We start from the raw sequence: 20,549 nt of genomic DNA, 5'->3' as shown, positions 1-20,549 counted from the left end.
TTTGAGTTAGAAACTACTTATGAGGATGGACCTCTATAGGTTTTAAATCCCTCCAACTACAGGTTGCTCAGGTGTTAGCACACAGAATGGACAAGGACTCCTGTATAAGTGTCAAAAAAATGTCAGTCCTCTATTTATTTCCTGCACCTATAGGGAAATGCTAAAAAGAATGTTGTTTTCTAAACTTGATTTTAACTCCATTAAATAGTTTTTAATTCAATCTATACTGAATGTAATGATCTGCAATACCCCTTTACCATGGGACCGGTGTGAGTAGCTCACAAATTGTCTTTTTTCCTTTTTACAAATGATAATTGCACCTCAACAAACCTGCAGTAAAGAAGCACTAACCATTCAGTGGGTGGGTTTTCAGCTTAACCTATCCCAGGCTCCTCGTAATTCATGGTCTGTGGCGTAAACACGGTGCATCTGAAATGCACAGGAGTGAACTTCTGGTGTGAAGGCACTCTATGGCATTATCCCATTTAGAACTTTTTGTTGGGATCCTGAGGCTTGCCCACCAGGGGGCGCCGGGGATCCCTTCCTGAGGTTTTGTGTTACTGTTGGGATCTGGGGTTCTGTCTACCTTTCTCCACCAGAGGGCGTATTGGATCTCCTGAAGCTGGAGCTGACTTCACCAGCTGTTCCTCATCTGATCATCAGGAGACCAGTACTTAAGTAGTAAGTGGTGTTTAGTCAGTCCCGGTACAGCAAACCCTGAGCCAACCTGTCTGTCTAGTCTCCTGACTACAAGACCTGAACCTGAACCTGATCCATTTTGTCTTCTCTGCTTCCCAGGTTGAACCTGTCTGAAACCAGAAACCCCTGAAGAGTTTCTCTGTTGGAAATCTGTCTATCTTATCTCAGAAGAACCCTGGAGAACCAAATCTGTCAACGATTTGCCAGCCTGCTTCCTGAAGAATCTGGAAGGGAAACTCAAACCTGGTGATCTGCAAGCTCTTAACCAAGCTCAGCCTCCACCAAGCCCTCAGCCTGCCGACAGCCTCTAGACCAGGGGTGTCAAAGTAGTTCCAGAAAGGGCCGTGTGGCTGCTGGTTTTCTTTCCACCCAAGCAGTAGCACACCAGACTCTATTCATCCCATCAAGTCATCAAGTTAAGACTAGACTCACCTTGATGAGATGAATGGAGTCTGGTGTGCTACTGCTTGGGTGGAAAGAAAACCAGCAGCCACACAGCCCTTTCTGGAACGACTTTGACACCTGTCATGACACTTTTAGCTTTGCAGGCCAAAAATAATAATACTTGTTGCTTCTAGTGATACATGTAAAACATTAAGGGTTTTCTGATTTGTGATTGTCTTTTACTTCCTTTTACTAAGACCTGCCGTGTAATGTTAATCATATTCTATCAATGTGGCATCTGGAGCAAAAACTGCTTGTGTAAATTTAAAGGATACTCTGATGGACATTATAACAACTGTCTTTCTCTGGATATCATACTTTACTGCAAGTGGTGTCAGCGAGTAGGGCAGGAAACTCTGGAAACCAAGACAGATGATGTGTGACCCGTTTCGTTTTACGAAGTGCATCAATCACAAACATAATGGTCACTAATCTTCTCGTCTGTCTGGGAAGAATAACAAGATTAGGTTTGTGCTGATTAACAGTAGCGCTGATGTTGCTGTCACTGGTCAGGAAGTCCCAGAGAATAACCCCAGGTGATTTATGATGATCCATGGTCAGGCAGAGCATCAGAACCTTGAAGACAATAGCAGGCAGGAGGAACAAGAGGAAAAATCAGAATCCGTAGTCAGGGGAGAAGTCCAGTGTCAGAGCCAGGTGATCAGAAGTCCAAAAAAGCATCAGAGGCAAATCCAGGAATAGATTGAGAAACAGTTCCAGGTAAGGGAACGGCCACGCAGATCAGGGTCAGGGAGAACATGCAAGCAGTCAGATCAGACAGGGATCAGGCAGGGGCAGAAACAGGGACAGATCAGATCAGGCAAACAGGAAGGAAGTCAGGAATCATAATGCTGGATAGATAGATCCCACCAATAGCTCAAAATAAAATTGCATTCATGTTGGTCTGAAGGCTGGTCATATACCGATAGGTGCAGGTGCATTGGGTGAGTAGCAATGAGAATGGGGTGGAGCTGATCAGGTGTGTCTTGTGAGGAATCAGACCAGCATCAGCGCTGAGATCATGACAATCAGTTATTCTGACTAAGTGGACTGCACACTGCAGCTCTATAAAAGCATGCAGAAATTGGTCATTCTGTGCATGATGCAAACAAATCAAACTTGCCAATTAAGAGTGTTAATCTAGGACTTCAATAGATATTAACAGTCAGTCATTATTTACAGAAATCTATATTTTTAATAGCTACATCTGTTAAGCTTGTCGATCTGTTACATTCAAGCTCTAATCCAAAGCCTAAATAAAAAAGAAAAATGTTTTTGGGAGGAAGACTCCCTCTTGAACATTTCAATGTAAGTCAGGGGGTTGAAGCATGGAGATAAATGGGTTTTCCAAATGGACAATAACCCTGCGCATGTCACAAGTTTAAGTAAGCATCTGTCACAATGGGGGAGGAGGTTGTTTGACCGGACCCACATGCAGACAAAAGCTTGAGGTTAGAGTCCTGCAACGGGTCAGGTACCCGCGGGTCCCCGACGGGTCACCCGCTAAAATGCTCTTTTACGGGTGAAAAATACATAAATAAAAATAAACGGGTACGCGGGGTCGGGCGGATATTCTTTTAGTGTGGGCGGGTTGTTGGTGATTTTTTTGTGTGCGTGTGTGTTGTTATGGACATCAGAAATGTTATATTAATCAGGCACTGGGGTCACCCTTGTTGTAGCTTAAAGCCCTGCCGGCAGTGTGGGCTTCCCTCCAAAAAGGCCACAGTTAGTGCATACACGTCTGCTGCAGTGTTAATGGCACTGTTCTGCAGCACAGCGTACTATAGCCTATAACTTGATGTGTTAATGGGTCGGGTTGCAGGTTAAATGTCAACGGGTCGGGTCGGGTTTGGATTTGAATTGAAGATATCCGCGGGTGACGGGTCGGGTTCGGTAGTCATCCTAACGGGTTCGGGCGGGTGCGGGTTGGTAAAACTCGACCCGTGCATGACTCTACTTGAGGTGGTTACTTGAATGTTTTAATGACAAAAGTTTAACAGAAGCAAAAATCCAAAAATATAAATCCACAAAAAATCCAAAATGCTCAAAACCAAGCTTCACACTTGGCATAGCCGTGTGTGACGTACACACGGCTATACCGAGAGAGGGTTGCTGCAGACGAGCCAAGTTTAACCCTGGCTGCGGTTAACCTCTAATGTCTGCATGTTGCCAAGGTCATCTCAACATCAAAACTTTTTTTTAATTACGCACTAAATCAGTAAATGGACCATATAGTGGCACTTAAAAGTATAATGTTCAAAGGCAACAGAAAAGAGAACTTTTAAGTTAACACTCGGAGCGCTGTTAGCACTCCTTGAAGTAACTGTTGCTGCGGAAGTTGCTGCTGCCGTGGTGCATGCTGGGACAGCTGTCAATTGTGAGAATGGACAAATCTGCTCGGATGCATGCTCTGATGCATGCTCAATAAAGATGGAGGTTCTTGTAAACTGGAACAGTGCCAAGGCTGAGCCTAATGGCATTTCATGAGCATGTGATCACATGAGAATGCACAAGTACACATATTGGCTGTGTTGGAATGTCCGCCCAAATCACTATATAGGGCTCTATGTAGTGGTTACGCCATTTTAGATGAGTGTCCGAAGTCTAGTGGATTGAAAAGTAGTGAACTTTAAATTTCAACAGTTCACCTTGCAAAGTAGTTATCTTCCATTGTCACTTGCTTTTCTCGGAGAGATCTCCGCCTAAAGTAACAGGCAGAATAATCCAGAGGGCGAAGTCAAAGCCAGTATCCATGAGACTGATAGAAGTCGTGGACAGAAGATCAGAGACCCGAAGTGGGACCGAAGGGTAATCCAGGTCGGTGTCAGGAAGCAGTTGTAGGTTCGGTCAACAGGCAGAATCCATCAGGGGTTCCGAAGACAGGTCAGGCAAACAAATCAGAACGGGAATAGGGTTGCTCAGAGCTCCAGGGGCAGAATGGGTCAGGATCAGGCCATCAGAAAACACCAATACTCCCTAGAGCAGGGGTGTCAAACTGGTTCGAGAAAGGGCCGTGTGGCTGCAGGTTTTCTTTCCAACCAAGCAATAGCACACCAGACTCCAGTCATCTCATCAATTGAGTCCAATCTGAACATGATGACTTCATGAGATGCCTGGAGTCTGGTGTGCTATTGCTTGGTTGGACAGAAAACCATGGCCCTTTCTGGAACCAGTTTGACACCTGTGCCCTAGAGACTCTCAGTAATAATCTGGCACAGGTGACTAGGAGCAGATAGGATTAAATAGAGACTGGAGCAGGTGGAACTGGGTGGAGTCATCACTGCCAATATCATAACTTTTTAAAAAAAAGTGACTACAAGAAAGAAAAGAGTGACTACTCCTACAGACAAGTTTATGCAAATATAAATATTTAGACACATTTTCTGATTCAACCCATAAAAATCACTATGATCAGAAGATTGTGAGAATCTCTTGAAAAGTAATTACTGTCACTATTGGATGACACAAAGGGGCTTTAAAAAGGGAATAAATGGCTTTTTCCTACTTCCACCTTTAGTGTGGTGTTTTAAGGTTGCTGTTTGTGTTTTACAGCCCCTGGAGTCGGCCAGAATAAAAGCCGCATGGAATATATACACCGAATACATGTTTTTTTGGGGTCTCATTTACCATGTGGAAAGTATGTGTATCAAACTTTATGACAAGAAAATAGAGGTGTATAAAAGTTTCCGATACAGTGCAGCTGGGACCTCACTCTGGAGCAAGCATGTATGCATGTGTTTTTACTGATAAATGAACTTCTGGTATTTTAACCCTTTATTTCACAATTTGAGACAGACACTGACAAAATAGATCAGTATGTTCCTCATTTACGAAAACTTCTGCAACAAGATTACTTCACACACTCCTTTGTTTTCATATTCTTATTGATCCATTGAAGATATTTAGATATGTCTGTATAGACATTAGGCACATCGGGGTATTTGCAGTTACGGTGTCTGTTGAAGGACACAATACCGACAGCCATGCCATTGCATACTAAAGGACCACCAGAATCACCCTTTAAAAGACAGAAATCTCACTAAGTTTTATGATTACAATGATCACATGATGATATACAAAAAAATATAACTTACTTGACAAAATCCTTTGTTTGTATTATATCCACCAGCGCAGATCACTTTGGGAGGAAGACCAGGCCCCCAAATCCTTTGACAGAGTTTTGGATTTAAGAGTGAAACATTCACCACTCTCATGTCATCCACTGTAAAATCCTTACTCTCAGTTTTACCCCATCCTGCTACAGAGCAGATCTCCCCCTCTTTCAGCTTTATTTCATCTTTTGGAATCGGGAGTGTTTTCACCAAGTTGTTTAGAGGAGCTTTTCCAGACAACTGAAGATATACAAAAAATGACACCAACTTACTAGATATTTACAAAATATCACTTTACATATAAATTGCGTTACTTACTCTAAGGATCATAAGGTCATCACCAAATCCGACAGATATATAAGTTGGGTATTTGCACATGTATGTAATGTTCAATGGACTAATATTCCACTTCCTTAGATTGTGGGTTCCCAGAACAACATAATCGATTTCTCTGAAAATTTGAATTGTGAAATCCTTAAAAGAGAGCCTTTTTACTGTTAAGAGTAAAGAACAGACACAGAAGAGCACCCTGGACTCACTCAGCACTGCAGTGTGCAGCAGTGATTACAATGTCCTCGCTGACCAGAAACCCTCCACACACATGACCCCATTTGTTTTGCACTGAGACCATGTACAACATAGAGTTGCCTCTGACTTTTTTTCCATGTATGATGTCAGCTCCATGGACTGAAAACAGAACAAAAGGTTAAATATATGGTCTGTGAGACAGAGTAAAAATCTGATGATATCTTACCAATTTTGAGACATGCCAGAATGTAGAAAAGCAGAAATGTGCTCAGACCGTGCATGATGCCAACAAATCAAACTTTTGTCCACAAGAGTATAAATCTGGGTCTTTTATACATTTTAGCAGGCAGTTATTATCTTTAACAATCTTTGTTTTTAAAGCCACATCCCTTACGCTTACATACTTTCAACTTGTGTCATCACCTTTGAACCCATGAAAATTTAGGTCAAAGTGTGTTCAGTCTATGAATATGAACGATTCTCACCATCTTTAACATTTTTTTTTTATCTTTCCAATCTTGTTTTCGATTTTTCAAAAAATAGCAATAATTTTATAGCTTTTTCTTTTTTTTGGTTTCTGCTCATTGCAAACAGAACCATATTCTTGAATTCAGGCAAATGTATTCATAGTAAAACAATTAGTGAATCAGTATCATCTATTCCACCAACAATTAAACTATCTAATTATAAATCTCACAGGATTAGATATGTAATTCAATAAGCAATTAAGCTTACCATCAATCCTTATGAAAAAAGGGCAAAATCATCAGCAAACATTAAACTAAAGCGCTCTGAGTTCAAATATATAAAAAGAAAGAAAAGTCCCTTCAGGGGTGCGAGAGGTCACACTCCTGATGAGACCTCAGAGGAGAACAGAGGAGAGAATCGTGTTACCACTCAGTTGCTGAGACTGTACAACCAGCATATGTGGCAAAGTCAATACCATAAAAACACTGCAGCCTCTAACCTAAAATACGAGGTTCATTACAGTTAAAAAATGATGTGATCTCAATACAATATAGTCACGGGTTTCGTGCCCTTAAAGGGATAGTTCGGTATTTTTGACATGAATCTGTATGGCATCCCCATCACCAGTGTCATGCAATCACACTGACTTACCCCTGGCAGCGTCCTGTGAGCAGAGTTCTCGTCCAGTTTTGGTCAAGCCGAAAGTAGTCCGGCAGGTTTGCTAGACCCAGCGAAATAAAACGTTTCTCTTCCCAAAACATTATGTGCTCAAAAGAGTGATATTTTTGCATCCCAAAAACGTTGTAGTGGAAAAAGTCACGTGTCGTTATCACTTGGTCCTATTTTCTCTCTGTTCGTATCAGTGCGCGCCGTCATTCAGACAGCGAGCTCAACAACAGCCAGATGCATGTCTCCCTCCGCCTAGCTCCTAGCTGGGCGGAGGGAGACATGCATCTGGCTGTTGTTGAGCTCGCTGTCTGAATGACGGCGCGCACTGATACGAACAGAGAGAAAATAGGACCAAGTGATAACGACGTGTGACTTTTTCCACTACGTTTTTGGGATGCAAAAATATCACTCTTTTGAACACATAATGTTTTGGGAAGAGAAACGTTTTATTTCGCTGGGTCTAGCAAACCTGCCGGACTACTTTTGGCTTGACCAAAACTGGACGAGAACTCTGCTCACAGGACGCTGCCAGGGGTAAGTCAGTGTGATTGCATGACACTGGTGATGGGGATGCCATACAGATTCATGTCAAAAATACCGAACTATCCCTTTAAGATGCCATTGATAATGTTTCTGTCACAAACTCTGGAAGACCTATACGTAAATTAAGTAATTGGATAAGTAAATTAATGTTGGTCCAGAACCTTTTTTTTGGACGAAAGCACCCCCTTAACTTTTTTTTTTTTAAATAGCTTTTTTGCCTAAAGAGGTAAGGGCAACTGGTCTAAAGGTATTCAGTGATTAAGCAGCCTTTCTTATTGGGAAAGGAATAATTAAGGGGTTTCTCCAAAGCAGAGGGACTCTAAGAGACTGAAGAGAGAGACATCAAAATGAAACAAAAAGTAGACAATTCTAAAAAACAAGGCCTCTTACTCCATAGGAACCTAGACTTTTTCTCTCTTTGAACTTTTCTCAATAGCATCAAACCAGTTTCATTCAGTATGGAATGTACATTTATGTGAAAAGCTAAGGGGGTTGGATATCTTACAGTCATACAGGGAGATTTAAGTAATTAGAGTTCTTTTGCTAATGTGCACTGGCCTTCCTCGGTGCGATGGCATTACGCTGGGTATTGGTTGCTATGCTGTGCGGTTGTTAAGATGTATGGCGTCAGTTCCTGTTGTTGTTGTGTAGTAGACCTATATCCTGTGACCTCCTCAGGCTCTCTTTGTTGCAGCCAAATTATGCTTTCTGTTAGTTCTGAAGTTACCTTATACTTAAGTTACTCTAACGGAACAGCAGCATTTTCAGACACACTTTCTACTGCTGCCATTATCTACTTGGCAATTTTCGCTTTCACTGCATTTTTATTGCTGGTGGTGAGGTGTCACTGATCCTTGTGCTAGCTTACCACTACTGTGGCTTGCTTCTCTGTCTCCCCTGTCGGTCCCCCCCCAACTCCCTCTAGGTATTTAAATTTTCATGTAACCAGAAATTCGTGAAAAGGACGAGAAGAAGCAAGAAGCTTTCAGTCTGACTTATTGATTAGCCTAAAGCCAGTTAATACTTTACAGTAATTCAAGTAAGGACTTGATGGATGATAGAAGTTGCAAACTAAAGAGATTTTGTTGCATTTGGATTGGGGAGTCTAAGGGTTAAATGTTCAAGGGAATTTCAAGTATTCATCTTCATACTTTGGACCTTGTGCTGACATATGGCATTGAATGTGAAGAAATAACAGTATTTCCTCACAACCCTGTCCCCTCTTATGCCTTTTTATTTACTTTCAGGATTACTTTAACAGAGTCTCCTCCCCCCAAAAGCAGGTTTCACTTTAGCAGATCATTCTCAGATAGTGCTGTTATAAATTTTAAAGAATATGTTTCACTTTCTCTCTCCTCAGGTTCTAACTCTCAAAAACCTACAACACAAGGATAGAGTTGATTCCTTCCTGCTATCATCTCAGTCCTCATCTTCATGCAGGGGACCAGAACATCTTGCCTGGTCAGCCAGGCCAACAATGACCCCAACAACTCTTTTCAGAAGCATAGGCCAGTATTGGGTTTTGCAGGCCAACAAAAACCTCAACAACTCCCCATTACTAAGGGATGGATCCATTATTATCATTATTTTTTTTGTTTAATTTGCAGGTTTTCTAAGCCATAACAAGGCTTTTGTTTGGGCCACTTTATAAACATTGAACTTAACGCCAATCCAGACATTTTGAATTGAGAAATCTTCCTGGATGGGAAGAGAAACTTTTTCAAACTTGGAAAACAAAGTCCAGCTGTTTGTTGTTTTTAATTTTTTTTTTACTTTTTAAACTATTTTTGAATTAATTGGTCAATTATATATGTATCTTAGTTATGTTTATTATCTAAAATTCTTTTGAAATAGTTGCTAAACAGGGGTGTGACTACTTAGACACACTTTTAAAAGAGTCTCAGTAAGGTTTTAGAGCTTAGTATAACACTGAATGCAGGGTAAAAGTTACTAATGATGTTCTTAGCCTCTCTTGTATCTGTACTTATGCTGTTAGGTTTCAGTGCCTCAATTGATCAGTCAATCATTATATTCTTTTAGAAAGGCTCAAATATTCAGTAGGAATTAAGAGAACAGCAATAGGATGGTTACATTTTATTCGACTGCTGGGCCTAAAGTGGACTTTTTTGGCCAGGAGCCACTGTGGCAGGTGTATTGTTGAGCTTTTTTAATCAAAATGCGCTTATGCCTAAAAAAAGGTGTACGACTCTGAAAATGCTTAAGATTGGATCTTGAAATTCTACAGAATACACATTAGAGTGCTTGACTATATCTATATCATGACTGACCTGGTGTTAGGTGCATTTAGAATAGAAAATCAGAGAAATATTGCTAGATTTTTACATAACATTGATACAAAATTTGTATTTCTAACTTCGTACATATTTTATGTTTATTTTGGTTCCCAAGATAAGAAAACAAAAATAACAATCATAATATTAATAATGTAATTAACATAATCCAAACAATATTTCACTGTTAAGGAAATTAAGGTTAAAATAGATTCAAAATGGTAATGCTGAAGGCAGAGATGAGGATTGTAGAGTCACCAAATCATCTCCATAACATGTACTGTATTTGTTCTGGGAAGCCACTGAACTAGAATAGTCCAGTCAGCAAAATTTAATTCATTTTGCTGGTTAGACTCACCTAGTTAACAGCTTTGTTCCTATTAAAAGGTTTTTGGTTTTTTTTCAATAGAGTCAATGACAAAATGCTAGAGAATTCCTTAGTGTTGCCCAATTAGATTAGATTACATTAAATTCGCCTTTATTGTCATTACACAGGTACAGGTAGCAACGAAATGACCATACAGAAGGAGTATGACCTGCAAGAAAATGACTCATTAAATCAGCTGCTTTTCCTTGGATTTTTTTCCTTAGATTGAAAAAAATTTGTCCTATCTGATCACATGATCTCTTTTAATTATGTCTGTAAAGTGCCTTGAGATGCCGTGTTGTGACTTGGAGCTATATAAATAAACTGAATTGCAAACTAAATTGAATGGATTGACATCTGCATCACACAGTAGATAAGAGGCCCTTCCAACTTAGCTGAAATACTAGACCTAAACATGTTCTGTAGCTTTTTCATATAGTTAAGCCTGGTTATTTTAAATCTTACTTCCCTTAATTTTAGAACAGAATTTTTAGGGCTATATGTCCATTATGAAAATCCATATTAATTGAGTTTAATACTGGAAGTTGTTGGTTCATCACAAAAAGATGCAATTGCAAGGATAATTTCTCTTCCACGGGAAATATTTGCCCTTTCTATTCCATACAGTCACTGTTTTACCTTTCAAGTCAATACAACTGTGCAGGCCTGAAAAAATTATCTAATTGTTGTACAGAACAATGTTTAGGGTGGTAAGAAAAGGACAAATACTACCCTTAATATGTAATGTGTATGGCATGTAATTAGATTTAAGCAATGCAAAAATATTAGCTCAAGAAAAACATGGACCTCTCTCCAACTCCTCTTCATATGTATTGAAAAAAGCAACAACACTGGTTATAGTATAACAAAGTCATGAGGTGATGAATTCAAAAGAGATTGGCAACAGAAACATTGAAAAAAAAACTTGGAATTAGAGCTGTCAAATGAAGGTTCCGGTTCGATTTACGGCCAGGGGTTTTTCTGCATGGAGTTTGCTTGTTCTTTGTGAGCATGCATGAGTTCTCTCTTGGAAATTCGGCTCCCTTCCACAGTCCAAAAACATGACTGTTAGGTTAATTGGCTTCTCTAAGTTCTCCTTAGGTGTGAGTTTGTCTCTCTTTTGCCCTGCGATGGCAAGCTGTCCACTGGGTACCCCGCCTCCCGCCCATAGACTGCTGGAGATAGGCACCAGCACTCCTCACAACCCCGACTAGGATAAAGCGTGACAGAAAATGGATGGGATGGATGATATTGGTAAACTGATTTCATTGTGCATATATTCATTTTCATTTTATATTCAAATCATCAGTCAGTGGTGTTTGGAGGGTTCATATGAGCACACAGACATATATCTGCAAGTCAGAAAGTATAAAAAATATGCTTAAAAAGGAGGCTTAATTTATATCATGATCAAATAGTGCATCATTCAGACTTTTACTTCTGTTTCTGATTTCCAACTGCAGATAGAACTGTGCAGTGAACACCTGATAGGCAATCAATCAGTATTTTGTTTTTGTCAATTTCCACAAACAGTTTACTGTTCTCAGCTGTTAAAGTGGTGGATAGCCAAATGTTATATGATAATGTCTTGCCCACTACAGCCATATTTAATAAGGTAAGATTTTGGCTTAAAAAGATGCCAATATTTTACAATAAAGGGTTCAATATTATCTTGTTTTTTTGTATGCTTTTGCTGTAGATGAACTATTGTCTAGTTGTTTTTAACTTCATATTTTTGAGGTAGGCCCCATTATCTGGATGTTACCTCTATATGCAACTAAGAGACAGAAACATCATACCATGCACATATCATACAATTAAACATTCTTGTAAACTCTTGATTATTCATGTAAGATGTTTAATTTAACAATGTGGATTATATCAGCCAGACGCTGTGGACCTGGTTTAAAGTGTAGAACTCTGTATTCTCAAAATATTTTTTGTCCTTTATGGTTCTTCTTAACAGAAAAAAGAGAAAAAGTACTGATTGTATTTCTGCAGCTTTTTGTTTTATTGCGCAATTCAGATGAAGCCTAGAAACAGCAAGAGTGACCTAAGTAAGAAGCACAATCTCTCCTCCCACACACTATGAGGTTGAGCTGGATAATGATCCCTTCTAAAAGTCTGCAGATTAACACGTTTTTGTCTCTACAGTACGTTTGAGCCAGTCACGATATTTAGAAATGTCGGTATAGACATTGGGCACATTTGGGTAGTCACAGTTATTGTTTCGGTTGAATGAGACAACACCAACAGCTATCCCGTTGCACACCAGAGGGCCACCAGAGTCACCCTGTAAGAATGAGAATTTTTTCAGTTTTTCTAAATGTATCTAATAATGTTTAGACTATCAATATACTCCAAACATTAAAGACATACCTGACAGAATCCTTTTTCTGTATTATATCCACCAGCACAGATCACATTGGGTGGAAGCGTATACTGCCACGTCCCATTGCAGACTTCTTTATTGATGATGGACACGCTGACCACTCTCAGATCGTTACTGGGGTTGTTGGTTTCAGTTTTACCCCATCCAGCAACAGAACACATTTGATTGTCATCTAAGAAAATATCAAACCTTGGAATGTGAATGGTCTTTACTCTGTTGTTTAGGGAAGCTTTCCTAAAGAGCTGAAAACACACAAAGGGGAAAAAAGCATTTAGACTTACAAATGTCCAAGTTCTGTTTGCACATCCATGACTGAATAAAAATATGTCAACACATTTATAGAATTTAGCTTTTTTATAATAAAATATAACAAAACAATTAGAACTATCAATATGCACAAGTCTTTGTATGTAATATATAATGTGATGCTGCTACTTTTAGAAATGAAGGTTTGGTTATCATGATAATATTTGTGATGGTAAATATTATCATTTTAAGGTTCAATTACAATGAATACCATACTTTATTGTCGCTCTACTACAAAACCCTTTTTTTCCCCTAAAGCAGTAAAAAAGGTTGTCACTGCAAATATAAGTAGAAGCTTGCAAATGTAAAAAGTGGATTTTTTTTTAAACTATAAAGTTAGTCTTTAATGGAGCTGTACTTTATTAAATAAAAATGAAGATTTTTCTTAAACATGCAGAGGGAGAGGGAAAAAAAATAAAAAATTGTATGTGACTTAGGTTTTTAGCTAAATGTTTGCACTCTTTACTATGTTTTGTATAAAGCCTCTTACCAGCCTGTCAGATATTCAATACCAGCCAAGTGTCTGCTTATACGTCACAGGACAACAACAAAAAATTATATTACCCAGTTCTTCTATCTGCTTTCAAAACTGTTCTACAGATCTATAATCTGCGAATGAATTTGTCAAAGCATTCAAAATTTAATCCGTTTGTAAGCTTGCATCGGTGTTAATGAGGGTGAATTTTTTGCATATATAATCTTAAATTATATAGTAAAAATTTACAAAGTTGTTTAATTTATCAGAAGCTTCTTTCCAAAATTAAGAAAAAAAAACATATTACTTTACCAAACCTCTCAGAAAGTGAATAAGGCATATTCTGAACGTCTCCCTGATGTTAGGCCTCTGTTCATATCAGTTACGGTTAATATGGTCTTGGGAAAACTGTACAAAAACTTTGCACATGTAGAACAATTTCCTTTGTTGATATTCCATTATAGGTTATTACCATTAAATATCTTCCCCTTTATCATCTATTTCTCTTTATACAGATGATGCCACTGGGATATTTTGTTTGGATTGAAAGGCGAGTCAATATGGGATCATGAGAAATAATGAAAATAATGATACTATTAGTAGTAATACTGCTCATAATATCTAACAATGTTAATAACAATTATGATGTGAAATGAAACTGATAAATGCTGATAAGATTGATAACATATATGTAAAATAATTTATATAAAATATTGTATAAAGTTAAAATATACTTACCTTGAGAAGCATGATGTCATTGCCAAACCCTACATCCCGGTAATCTGGGTGTTTGCATTGTTTTTCAATTTTTATTTTCTCTGCATTTGAACTCTTGAGATCATGACTTCCCAAAACAACCACATCAGGTTCGCTGAAATTAAGTAGGATAAGGAGGTTATTGATGCAGTTCATCTGCAACAAATAAACAGAATTAAACCATAGACTTACGGTGTACCGCAGTGTGCAGCAGTGACCACAAAGTCCTCACTGATCAAAAAGCCTCCGCACACATGATGCCCATCGCTTTGGACTGAGACCATATACTGCATTGAGTTTGCAGAGGCCTTTCCTCCATTTATGATGTAATATCCGTAAACTAAAAACGTGAGTAAAAAATACAGTAGGTCAGTGATTTGTTTATTTAAGAAAAAAACATTCCTGAATTGTTCTTACCTGTTTTCGGGAAGAATATCAGAACGACAAAAAGGTGAAATGTATTGAAGCTAAACATGGTGTCAGCAAATGGTGCCAGACTGATTCTAGCTGTGCAAAAGTTTTTAAGCTGACCCTTTTATATACTTTCCCTGCAAGTCTTCTTATCTAGGAAAATCAGTATTTGCTTCACTTTTAACCACATCCCCTTCAAATGCAACACGAAGAACTTGAATTATCTTTCGTAATCTTGAATTCTCAAAATTCTGAAGCTAATACTATGTAAGTAAATATGAGAGACGCTTCTGTTCTCTCTGTCGTTATTTCTGCAATATCATTTTGTACTCTATTTATACACTGCTTCATCGATATAACATGTGTCTTTGCTCTGGTTTATGTGATATTATTGTGCTGATCTGACAGTTTAAAAATGTATTTTATTTATCCTTTTTGATATTATGCCTTCACTGCTCATAAAAAATGGTGGAGGCCATAGAAATATAATCAATAAATGCAGAATTAGGATCACGTGGCCTGGAAATAGTTACCACACTGACACGTTTCATTGAAATCTCTGAGATCAAAATAAGCCTCACGGATGAGATCCAGGGCTTTCAGTTAAAGGAAGCATAATCAGTTTATCCATTGATTTGTTAAAGCTGTTGCCAACTGAGTCTCAGTAACCTATCTGATTGTATGATCTCTTTGAATTATGTCTGTAAAGTGCCTTGAGATGTTGTGTTGCATCTTGTAACTATGTAAATAAACTGAATTGAAAACTGAATTGAATGGATTGACATCCGCATCATACAGTAGATATAAGCCCCTTCCAACTTAGCTGAGTTACCAGACCTAAACATGTTCTGTAGCTTTTTCATATAGTTCAGCCTGGCTATTATGAAATCTTACTTCCCTTTTTTTTTTTTTAGGTGGTCTATTAAGCCATATTTCCATTATGAAAATCAATATTAATTGCGTTTAATACTGGAAGATACAGTGATAGATTTCCTGAAAGTTGTTGGTTCATCTCAAAAAAATGCAATTGCAGGGATCATTTCTCTTCCACAGGAAATATTGACCCTTTCTATTCAATACAGTTACTGTTTTACCTTTCAAAGCCAATAAAACTGTGCAGGCCTTAAAAAAAGATCTATTTGTTAAACAGAACAATGTTTACATGTAAAAAAAAAAAAAAAAGGGACAAATACTACCCTTAATATGTAATGTGTAAAGCATGTTATTGGATATAAGAAAATACAAAAATATTAGCTCAAGAAAAATATAGACCTAGCTCCATTTGCTCCCGAGGTCCTCCTCTTTATATGTAATGAAAAAAGCTACGCCACTGGTTATAATATAACAAAATCACTAATCCAAAACAGATTTGCAACAGAAACATTGAAAAAAACCTTGGAATTAGAGCTGTCAAATGAACATAAAAATGGAATCTAATTCCATAACAAAAAAATTCAATTCCAAAGGAAAATTAAATACACGTTAATGCAGCTTTTTTTAAATGGCATTCATTGTTTTACAATTATTTATTTTAGTACACTTGAGTATATGTATTAAGATCTAATTAATATAGGTATATATTTATGTTTTTTATTTCAATATTTCAAAATATTTTATTTCTAAATCAAATGTTTAAATGTTTTTGTTTTTTATTTCCATATTGATATTTAGTTCATAATGGAGTTTGAAGTGAAATTACCGCTCTCTAGCCGAGCAATTAGCCGTCATGCTAAACCCAGCTACCCTTTATGGGCAGTTTTCCTTAATGCCTGTTGGAATATTAACTTCTATCCAGTTTCCAAAGCTTTATTTCCTTGGTTGTTTGTCTGAAAACTTTAATCATATTGCCCCAGTTATACACCTGCAGTCACAGTATGAGCCTGCTAAACTTTCCCATGGCTTCCAAATCCTTATTGTTGTGACCGTACAAAATCTGCCACTCTTGCAAACTGATCAGAACAAAAGGTGCTATTGACCGTCCAAAGAGTCACTAAATCAGTGCTATCATTTCAGGTTGCCTGCATGCCCACCCGCCCACCCGTATTCATGAGTTAGCTGTAGAGTTACATTTTCATAACTATTTTGAAACTATTATTAAACAAATTAATCATTCAATTTGGGACATAGATAAATTATGCGGGGCTGCTCAGTGGCACAGTGGGTAGCACTGCTGCCTTGCAGCAAGAAGATTCCGGGTTTGATTTGCGGCCAGGGGTCTTTCTGCATGGAGTTTACTTGTTCTTTGTGAGCATGCATGAGTTCTCGCTTGGTAATTCCGCTTCCTCCCACAGTCCAAAAACATGACTGTTAGGTTAATTGGCTACTCTAAATTCTCCTTAGGTGTGAGTGTGTACATGAATGGTGGTTTGTCCTGTCTCTCATTTGCCCTGTGATGGCGATCTGTCCAGGTTGTACCCTGCCTCCCGCCCATAGACTGCTGGAGATAGGCACCAGCATCCCTCGGAACCCCAACTGGGATAAAGCGTGACAGAAAATGGATGGGATGGATGATATTGGAAAACTAATTTCATTGTGCATATATTTATTTTAATTCATATTTAACTGCCTTATGGTGTTGTTATTCATTTAGTTTCTGTCTATATAGGTTCTCCAATGTAAAAATTGGTCTATTTAATAGTATCAAACAATGCCAAATGACTTAATTTGTATTTTTAGAAAGCTTGCTGTTTGTTAGAACTGTTGTACTTTGTCAGAACTGTCAGTGGTGTTTTAAAGGTTCATATAAACACACAGACACATATCTGCAAGTCAGAAAGTATGAAACATATGCTTAAAAGGGATGCTAAATTTACATCGTGTTCAAATAGTGCATAATTCAGACTTTTACTTCTGTTTCTGATTTCCAACTGCAGATAGAACTGTGCAGTGAACACCTGATAACGGCAATATAACAGCCTCCAGCTTAACTGGTGACTTGAAGACCATGTCTAAGTTGCCCGCCCTCCTCAGCCAATTCTTGATGAACCCAGAGAAAGAATCGTTTAGCCAAATGTATTTCTTTCAACTAGCAGTACAAAATGACAATACGATTATGTACTATATCAGATAGTTCTTCTGTGCTTTTTACTGATTTAGATGATTAACATTGACAATAAGTATTTTTTTGTCATTTTTCACAAACAGTTTACTATTCTCAGCTGTTAAAGTGGTGGATAGCCAAATATTATATGATAATGTCTTGCCCACTACAGCCATATTTAATAAGGTAAGATTTTAGCTAAACAACGCTGCCAGTATTTTACCATAAAGGGTTTACCATGGAGGCTTTGAAAGACCCCATTACCTGGACATTACTGTACCTCTATATGCAACTAAGAGACAGAAACATCATACCATGCATATATCCTACAATCAAGCATTTGGTAAACTCTCGATCATTCTTGCAAGATGTTTAATTTAACAATGTGTATTATTTCAGCCAGCAGCTGTGGACCTGGTTTAAAGTCAATAACTCTGTGTTCCAGAAATCATTTTTTGTCCTTTATGGTTCTTCTTAACAGAAAAAAGAGAAAAAGCACCGACGGTATTTCTGCAGCTTTTTGTTTATTGCGCAATCCAGATGAAGCCTGGAAACAAGCAGAGTATCTAAATAAGAAGCACAATCTCTCCATCTACACACTATGACGTTGAGCTGGATAATTGATCCATTTTAAAAGTTTGCTTAAGAACACATTTTGTTTTCTACAGTACGTTTGAGCCAGTCACGATATTTAGAAATGTCGGTATAGACATTGGGCACATCTGGGTAGTCACACTTGAAGGCTTGGTTGAATGACACAACACCAACAGCTATCCCGTTGCACACCAGAGGGCCACCAGAATCACCCTGTAAGAATGAGAATTTTTTCAGTTTTTTTTTTTTAATGTATCTAACAATGTTTAGATTATTAATATACTCCAAACATAAAAGACATACCTGACAGAATCCTTTTCTTGTATTATATCCACCAGCACAGATCACATTGGGTGGAAGCCTATACTGCCACTCCTTATTGCAGACTTCTTTATTGATGATGGACACGCTGACCACTCTCAGATCATTACTAAAGTTGTTGGTTTCAGTTTTACCCCATCCAGCGACAGAACACATTTGATTGTCATCTAAGTAAATATCATACATTGGAATACGAATGGTCTTTACTCTGTTGTTAACAGAAGCTTTCCTTGAGAGCTGAAAACACACAAAGGGAAAAAAGCATTTAGACTTACAAATGTCCAAGTTCTGTTTGCACATCCATGAGTGAAGAAAAATATGTCAACACATTTATAGGATTTAGCTTTTTTCTAATAAAATATAACAAAACAATTAGAACTATCAATATGCACAAGTCTTTGTATGTAATATATCATGTGATGCTGATACATTCAGTAATGAAGCGGTCTTGGCTTCGTTTTTATATGTGTCATGGAAAATATTGTCATTTTAATGTTCGATTACAATGAATACCATACTTTACTGGCCTCTACTACAAAACACTTTTTTCCCCCCACAGCATTAAATCCATTCTCAAACAAGTTGTCACTGCAAATATAAGTAGATGCTTGTGAAAATAAAAAGTGGATTTTTTTTTTACTGTAGTCTTTAATGGAGCTGTGCTTTATGAAATAAAAATGAAGATTTTTCTTAAACATGCAGAGGAAACCAAAAAAAAATTTATGTTCTTCTATCTGTTTTTACAACCTTTCTACAGATCTCTAATCTGCAAATTAATTTGTCAAAGCTTTCAATATTGAATGTGTTTGTAATCATGCATTGGTGTAAATTGAGAGTTTATATTGTTTTTATATATTATCCTAAATTATATAATAAAAAAGTAAAATGTACAAAGTTGTTAAATTTATCAGAATCTAATTTCCATTATTCTCCATGCTAAAAAATAGTGGAAATGGCATATTCTGAATGTCTCCCTCATGTTAGGCCTCTGTTCATATAATTTAGGGTTAATATTTGCTTAGAAAAACGGTACAAAAACTTTGCACATGTAGAACAATTTCCTTTTCCTGAGATTCCATTATAGGTTATTACCATTAAATAATTTCCTCTTTATCATCTAATTCTGTACTTAACCTTTATACAGATGATGCCACTGGGACATCAGGCGAGTCAATATGGAATTATGAGAAATAATTATACTATTAGTAGTAATACTGCTAATAATATCTAACATAATGTTAATAACAATAATAGTTTTCAAATAAAACTGATAAATGCTGATAAGATTGATAACTGTTATTCATTTAAATTATATAATATAAAATATTTTATAAAGTTAAAATATACTTACTTTGAGAAGCATGATGTCATTGCCAAACCCTACATCCCGGTAATCCGGGTGTTTGCATTGTTTTTCAATTTTTATTTTCTCTGCATTTGAACTCTTGAGATCATGACTTCCCAAAACAACTACATCAGGTTCGCTGAAATTAATTAGGATAAGGAGGTTGTTGATACAGTTCATCTGCAACAAATAAACAGAATTAAACCATAGACTTACGGTGTACCGCAGTGTGCAGCAGTGACCACAAAGTCCTCCCTGATCAAAAAGCCTCCGCACACATGACGCCCAGCGCTTTGGACTGAGACCACATACTGCATTGAGTTTGCAGGGGCCTTTTCTCCATTTATGATGTAATATCCGTAAACTAAAAACGTGAGTAAAAAATACAGTAGGTCAGTGATTTGTTTATTTAAGAAAAAAATATTCCTGAATTGTTCTTACCTGTTTTCGGGAAGAATATCAGAACGACAAAAAGGTGAAATGTATTGAACCCGAACATGGTGTCAGCAAATGGTGCCAGACTGATTCTAGCTGTGCAAAAGCTTTTAAGCTGACCCTTTTATATACTTTCCCTGCAAGTCTTCTTATCTAAGAAAATCAATATTTGCTTAACTTTTAACCACATCCCCTTCAAATGCAACAGGAAGAATTTGAATTATCTTTTATGATCTTGAATATCAAAATTCTGAAGCTAATACTATGTAAGTAAATAAGAGACACGCTTCTGTTCTCTCTGTCATTATTTCTGCAATACCATTTTGTAATCTATTTATACACTGCTTCTTTGA

At 37.5% G+C, this 20,549-nt stretch overlaps 3 protein-coding genes across 4 annotated transcripts; all 3 read right to left on the bottom strand.

Annotated features, from left to right (window-relative positions):
- Positions 1 to 4,934: 4,934 nt before the first annotated feature.
- On the bottom strand, positions 4,935 to 6,139 carry LOC119780678 (mast cell protease 8-like). Of its 2 annotated transcripts, XM_038280795.1 has the most exons (6): positions 6,010 to 6,139; positions 5,795 to 5,942; positions 5,574 to 5,706; positions 5,393 to 5,495; positions 5,238 to 5,310; positions 5,030 to 5,161 (listed from the first exon to the last, which is right to left on the bottom strand). In XM_038280795.1, the coding sequence occupies exons 1-5, from the start codon at positions 6,062 to 6,064 to the stop codon at positions 5,279 to 5,281; spliced, it is 471 nt and encodes a 156-aa protein (XP_038136723.1). In that variant the 5' UTR covers positions 6,065 to 6,139; the 3' UTR covers positions 5,030 to 5,161; positions 5,238 to 5,278. The 2 variants fall into 2 exon arrangements, with proteins under 2 accessions (XP_038136722.1, XP_038136723.1); XM_038280794.1 differs by having other exon boundaries at positions 4,935 to 5,161; positions 5,238 to 5,495.
- Positions 6,140 to 12,108: 5,969 nt separating this feature from the next.
- Positions 12,109 to 14,552, bottom strand: LOC119780680 (duodenase-1-like). The gene is made up of 5 exons (XM_038280797.1): positions 14,468 to 14,552; positions 14,243 to 14,390; positions 14,033 to 14,165; positions 12,501 to 12,755; positions 12,109 to 12,414 (listed from the first exon to the last, which is right to left on the bottom strand). The coding sequence occupies exons 1-5, from the start codon at positions 14,523 to 14,525 to the stop codon at positions 12,253 to 12,255; spliced, it is 756 nt and encodes a 251-aa protein (XP_038136725.1). The 5' UTR covers positions 14,526 to 14,552; the 3' UTR covers positions 12,109 to 12,252.
- A 3,454-nt stretch (positions 14,553 to 18,006) lies between these two features.
- Positions 18,007 to 20,287, bottom strand: LOC119780679 (duodenase-1-like). Its single transcript, XM_038280796.1, has 5 exons — positions 20,203 to 20,287; positions 19,978 to 20,125; positions 19,768 to 19,900; positions 18,399 to 18,653; positions 18,007 to 18,308 (listed from the first exon to the last, which is right to left on the bottom strand). Exons 1-5 carry the CDS (start codon positions 20,258 to 20,260, stop codon positions 18,144 to 18,146), a joined length of 759 nt encoding a protein of 252 aa, XP_038136724.1. The 5' UTR covers positions 20,261 to 20,287; the 3' UTR covers positions 18,007 to 18,143.
- Positions 20,288 to 20,549: the final 262 nt, after the last annotated feature.

The sequence above is a fragment of the Cyprinodon tularosa genome, unplaced genomic scaffold, assembly GCF_016077235.1.
Source record: "Cyprinodon tularosa strain WSP-4 unplaced genomic scaffold, ASM1607723v1 ctg164, whole genome shotgun sequence".
NCBI lineage: Eukaryota > Metazoa > Chordata > Actinopteri > Cyprinodontiformes > Cyprinodontidae > Cyprinodon > Cyprinodon tularosa.
Note: the sequence above shows the minus strand (reverse complement) of the source record. Positions and strands in the feature narration are given on the sequence as shown.

Bases quoted from the DNA above. Each gene is read 5' to 3' on its own strand.
- LOC119780680 (XM_038280797.1), bottom strand. From the start codon at position 14,525: ATGTTTAGCTTCAATACATTTCACCTTTTTGTCGTTCTGATATTCTTC. The intron at 14,391-14,467 runs GTAAGAACAATT...TCACGTTTTTAG, and splicing joins GATATTCTTCCCGAAAACAG to TTTACGGATATTACATCATA. The intron at 14,166-14,242 runs GTAAGTCTATGG...ACTTAATTTCAG, and splicing joins GCTGCACACTGCGGTACACC to CGAACCTGATGTGGTTGTTT.
- LOC119780679 (XM_038280796.1), bottom strand. From the start codon at position 20,260: ATGTTCGGGTTCAATACATTTCACCTTTTTGTCGTTCTGATATTCTTC. The intron at 20,126-20,202 runs GTAAGAACAATT...TCACGTTTTTAG, and splicing joins GATATTCTTCCCGAAAACAG to TTTACGGATATTACATCATA. The intron at 18,309-18,398 runs GTATGTCTTTTA...TCATTCTTACAG, and splicing joins CAAGAAAAGGATTCTGTCAG to GGTGATTCTGGTGGCCCTCT.
- LOC119780678 (XM_038280794.1), bottom strand. From the start codon at position 6,064: ATGCACGGTCTGAGCACATTTCTGCTTTTCTACATTCTGGCATGTCTC. The intron at 5,943-6,009 runs GTAAGATATCAT...TTCTGTTTTCAG, and splicing joins TCTGGCATGTCTCAAAATTG to TCCATGGAGCTGACATCATA. The intron at 5,707-5,794 runs GTGAGTCCAGGG...TCAAATTTTCAG, and splicing joins GCTGCACACTGCAGTGCTGA to AGAAATCGATTATGTTGTTC.